The sequence below is a fragment of the Primulina huaijiensis genome, chromosome 17 (genome assembly GCF_012295235.1).
Source record: "Primulina huaijiensis isolate GDHJ02 chromosome 17, ASM1229523v2, whole genome shotgun sequence".
Taxonomy (NCBI): domain Eukaryota; kingdom Viridiplantae; phylum Streptophyta; class Magnoliopsida; order Lamiales; family Gesneriaceae; genus Primulina; species Primulina huaijiensis.
Genome location: NC_133322.1, coordinates 12,194,053 through 12,199,751, shown reverse-complemented (window position 1 = coordinate 12,199,751; position 5,699 = coordinate 12,194,053). Strand labels below are relative to the sequence as shown.

General features: G+C 36.0%; 1 protein-coding gene across 1 annotated transcript; it reads right to left on the bottom strand.

Annotated features, from left to right (window-relative positions):
- Window positions 1-2,091: 2,091 nt before the first annotated feature.
- On the bottom strand, window positions 2,092-5,395 carry LOC140963614 (E3 ubiquitin-protein ligase RHF2A-like). The gene is made up of 8 exons (XM_073423006.1): window positions 5,242-5,395; window positions 4,694-4,834; window positions 4,549-4,595; window positions 3,485-3,547; window positions 3,275-3,386; window positions 2,798-3,183; window positions 2,570-2,677; window positions 2,092-2,450 (listed from the first exon to the last, which is right to left on the bottom strand). Exons 1-8 carry the CDS (start codon window positions 5,245-5,247, stop codon window positions 2,147-2,149), a joined length of 1,167 nt encoding a protein of 388 aa, XP_073279107.1. The 5' UTR covers window positions 5,248-5,395; the 3' UTR covers window positions 2,092-2,146.
- Window positions 5,396-5,699: the final 304 nt, after the last annotated feature.

The window sequence follows — 5,699 nt, the reverse complement described above, 5'->3', positions numbered from 1 at the left end:
TATGAGATTAAAATCAACTCTAAAATGGTTGATGAAATCCGCTACTAACTTAATTATTTTTTTTCACTTTTTGCTCATTTTTATTTCTTTCCTGTTTTAGTGTCATACTCTTGATATTTAGTAAAAACATTTTCATGGATTCTTGAATGTATTATTGAATTTAAAAGTTTCAAAGTTAGTTCCTCATTAAAAGAATTTTGGGAGAGGGCAAAACTCAGTTTCACAAAACGTAGACATAATCTCTGTTAAATAAGGACGATCCCCATTGTCGTTGGATCAAGGGATGAGGCAAACAGATTGTAGTGAAGAATTTTTGCATGCGTTTGAATGGTTATCATAACATCAAATGACTGACGAAAATCAACGAGATATAAGCTGAGCTAATGCCGGTTTATGAAATCATTAAATAAAAACATCATTCAAATACATCTCTGACCAGTTCTACCTCTAATGAGCAAAGATGAAAATGCATGCACATTCCTCACCATGAAAATGAAAGTTTTGTCTATTCGTTCATTGAAATCAAAGGTAGTCGATGACTCCCTCTAAACTTACTACAGCCAATTATCTCATCCTCATCACCTAATTCTCAAATGCATGAGATAACTAGACATAAAAGAGGCAACTAATTCTAATAATAGATATGAAACTTGTCAAGCATAGAACTCCTAAGTATTACTTCCCAAACTACTTGCCAGAGTGGATCCAACTATTGTGTAGAGGCAATGAACAAAATATTTGTCTTTCATACATGTGTATTACGATGGAATTCTGAGGCAGATGCATAATAAGCACATAAGGATGACCCATAACAATAGTAGAACCCAAGGCCAGTGGTGTGTGTAATAGAATGTTTAAAAATACATGCTTGATTTGTCATGAGTTTTAGAAACTACTTAAGTCAACCCATACCCGTTAGCCCCATGCAACCGTAGATCGTTTTCAACTACTTGGGTTCTGAAAAACAAACTTCAGAAACTATGTATCTTCATAGATATAACTACAAATGACAAGGGGGTACATATTCATGCACACACACGATCTGCCTGAACTAACAATATATCCAGAGGTCTGTCCCTGTGATTTTCAATTTTCATTGTTATTTTCCACTTCACCCTCTTCCGTTCCACTGTTTTGCAAGATCTCAGTGTTGAATTGAATATTTATCTCTCATCACAATGAAAATACACATGTAAATTTGGAAAACAAAATGCATCAAATCCCTAGTTATACCATACATTATAATATACTTTTTCATTATCAAAAGTATTCATATGTCCAGCTTAAAAGAACTTCAACTAATGCCATGTTCCCCAATTCTTTGAATCCTCTTCAAACGAAAGTTCTAAAATTCGCTATGCGCTAGTTGGACGCCAGACCGGCGAGGCGCCCGCCTAGGCATGGTAGGCGAATTCATAATTTCTATGTTTTCCTCACTGGAGTAGACAGACATGTGTTAGAACTAATTGGCATTTCATGCAAAAAATAGTCCATTTTTTTAACTCTTCATTTGTTTTAGTTGTGGACTAAGCCCATTTGTAAGCAAGCCCATGAACTGGCCCACATATGCTTGTATATTATTAGGTTCTAACCCTAGATCTCCCATCTGTATCATTCTTCCTTCATATCATGCCTATAATTTCTTCCTTCATCATGCATAGAGTCTCATGCCTACAGCCGGAGTTCTGAGTCATTTCTTCTTTCATTTCTTCCTTCATCATGCCTACAGCCAGAGTCCTATCACCCTAAGACCGCCTAGGCTGGACAACTAGCACCTTTTTGGTGCGGTCGGCCGTCGCCAAGGCAACAAATTCTGGTATTTTAAATGATATGGATGGTTTGATCATCTACTCTCATTAAACAAAACTGTGTACTAAATTATTGTTACCAAGAGCTCTCCTACCACAAGAAAAATGAATTATCAGATTAAGTTGGATATATAAGACAATAATAAACTTAATTAACAACATGAGAAAAAGAAAGATCAATTTCAATCTTGATGAAGTGCTTGGAACAGAGATTGGTCAAAGAGCAATTAATGGCATCAATATGTTGGCTATCACCAAATCACATCGACAAGTAAAATAACTGGATAACTCACCCCCAAAAATGAAATGATGAGGAAAGATTCGCTGCATTATGAGATTTAGATCAAACTTGTGACACAAGAAGAAGAATTTATGCCGATCGATGAAGTTTCATTGAGAGTATCCCTATTCTCAGGGTTTCTCAGTCCAGTGCCTGAAGAATCCACCACGTCATCTGCTAATGGGACATGACCAGATCTATTGCTCTCTCTCGTTTCAAGGCGCTCCATCAGGTGAGACATAGTAGCAACTCCAGCACTCACCTCTCTTCTAACCTCATTTCCAATCTCTGCCATGGAACCACTTCGAGAAAACAGCTTTTCCTTCCATCCTTTAGTACTTTTGGTAATGGACTCTTTGTATCTTACACATGATATCAACATAAAACAAAGTTCAGAATCCACAAGTTCCCGATAATAGTTAAAATATAACTAATATATAAGATTAAAATGAACAAGATCATGTCATACTGAAATTTGTACCTCATTGACACAGCATTGAGTCGAGATTTCCAAGAGTCTGAAGAAAACTGCAACTCTGAGGGTCCTGCTCTGTCTTGATTTGGCAACAAAGACCGACTTACAGAGCTCCTAAAAATGGATCGTGGAAATTCAAACTACTGAATATTTTACAACTTTCATGCAAATACTAATTAAGTAGATACAAGATACTACCTAAGATAATTTTAAAATGCTAGAAAGTAACACCACCTATTATCACTAGACATTCCTTGGCATGTATTAGGAATCGCCGGAGATCCAGATCCTGAAGCCAAAACTCGATCGCTTTGAAGAGAAGACGAATATGGTGGTCCTTCATTCCGAATAGATGTTCGTGGAACAGAAGTGTTTGTTTCAGTTGCTGCAGTCAAATTGGTTTCTGTTCCAACGGAAGCAAGGGAAGCTGAAACCTGACCAGTAGAAGATGCATTAGGATGAGATGATAGCACTACAAACTGTGGATGAACATAGGCAGACGAACGACTCCTTGAGTCCTCCCTCCGAGCAATGAAGTGAGTCCTCCCCATTGCAGCCGCCGCGGCCAAATGTTGGATGATGCGATCCTCAAGTTCTGGATCATCAACTCCCATTTGCAACTGCTTAAAGAGAAGTCATTAAATACAAACAGAAAATATAAGTGTGGATAAGCTATATGATAAAAATGAATAGTTTAGCTGGCCAACACTCATGCTGCATTTCAAAATCCCCTAGGGTGGGATGATGAAATATGGTTGCATTTCTCCTTGATGAAGTAAACCTTAAATTTCTCTCCCGTTCCACTGCTTCAAGCAATTCTTGGCTGCCAAACAACAAAATAAAATATTGGATAAATATGAGCAAGTAAATAGTTCAATAAAAGGAACAACTTAAAACTGAGGATGCAGCTCAGAGACAAACTTTGAGGAATCTTTCAGACTGAAGGGTTGCCAGCACATTGGACAGTTGGAACTTCTTTGACACCTATTCATAATTCAAAGATATATGTTTATTTCCACCCTCACCTCCCCCTAAAGATGTCAGACACAGATTTAATAGATCTTAGCCTCATACTGCGAGCACAGGGAATAACCTCTCCAAACCAAAATGGATAAATATTTCAGAGAATTGTATGTACGAACAGATTTTGATGAATTGCTAGCATGTAAAATTATCAGAATACCATAATCTCCATCACCGACTAGGATTTTACCAAAGCCAACTTTCTTATTTCAAATTGCAAGCACTGAATCAGTTTCTAATTCACTAAAATTTGGATTTGACGAACTTCAAGTTCTAGAATAATCTATGAACGACAAAGATTATCTTAATACAAAAGGTTTCCATTAACAACTAATGGACTCCACTAAAATTGTTGATAAAATTTTGGGCATGGGCATTTCCCAACTTTCCTGTTCAATTTACCAACGGTACCATGATATACCAGTTCTTCACAAACTATTGTTCACATGTCTCACAACAAAAAGTAGCCAGGACAAGTTACCTATAATCTGCAAGAAACTATAAGGACGTTAACACAAAGCAATAAGATGCACAGAAGATCTCAAATTCATAGATTAAAGCTCACATATAGCATTGAAAACTAGTAAAATATGAAGCACATCGACTACAAGTGAATCAAAGACCAGGCATTTAAGCAGCCTAAGCTATATTGATAAAGCTCACTCAAAATATATGTGTGTGTGAAAAATTCTGCTCATGTAAATTTTTACTTCTTAGTCCCCACAAAAAGGTTCTTATTTCTTAACAATGGCAGGCAGCATTTAGCTTGATATATCACAGCATCCAAATATATATAAACCTCGGAGATTTTACATCACATCCCACAAAGTAGAGGCAAAAACAAACTAGCATCAAATCAAAATAATAATTAATCCTATTATTAAGACAAAAATGCACATACAAAAGAGTACCATAAAACCACAATCCAAATCCTTAACGACAAACAAGCGGCAAACACATACCATTCAAGAATGCATTGAAGGTGGAACTCATGCTTGCAGCTTGTCACCTGTAACACATTGTTCAAAATATTCCCTAATCAGGCTAGCAGAAAATAATTTCACAATAATCAACGAGCAAAAGAAATTATCTATATTGGCATTTCACCGAAGAAGGCTCGCTGTCACAAAAGGCCTCGAGGCATATACTGCAAGCATCGTCGCAGGCCTCTTGAATTCCACCTTCAACAAAAGCCGCTGCTGACGCCATGTGGCTCCCTCCATTCTTGACCTCATCCAATCCAAAAACCTTACAAAGCAGCAGACAAAAGCAGAAAGAAAAACGTTTGAAACCAATTCTAGCAAACTATAAACAAAAAGGCGATTTAATATCTTTTTGAATATGTAAATCAAGAAGGGTCTTATGCAAATAATTTGGCACGTACAATTTCCCAGTTAAGTCATAAATTTGAACTAAAATCACGAGAAACAATCGATTTCAGCTCTACGACAAGCGATGAGGATTCAAATCCACATAAACTCGTTCACGCGATAGTAAGAATGAAACTTTCTATGCGTACAAAGTTATCATAAAAAATCCCATGCAAACCAAAAACCGAAACTGATGAACCATGAATTTCAATAATCGTCCACCATTGATTTGTAATTCAGATCGGAGAATTTTGATTACCGTAATATTGCATATTAAGGCCTTACCTCCATGGAAGATTAAAAACTCCAGGGAAAAACAATAAATGGGTCAAGAATTTGTAACCACGGCAATCAAATCCAACAATTTCAGCGATTGATTTCCTCTACTGCGAAAAATAATGGGGGAGGTCCCATTATTCAACAAAACCTCAGAGAGAAAATTATAGATGTGGTGAAAAAGTAAAAATTTACGGTAAAAAAGTAAAAATCTCAAACTCTCAAAATTATCACACTACACACTTTATAATATTTTTCTCTCAACTCAATTGTGATTTTTTTCACAAATGAGAGATCTATTTATAGAAAATTTTACAAATAATCCAAAAATAAAATACATCATTACCTACATCATCACACACTAATTTTCAATATTCAACACCTAATTTTACCTAATTTTCAACATTCAACATTCACATTTTCAACACAAATATTTAACACATTTTTAAATAATTTTTCAACACTCC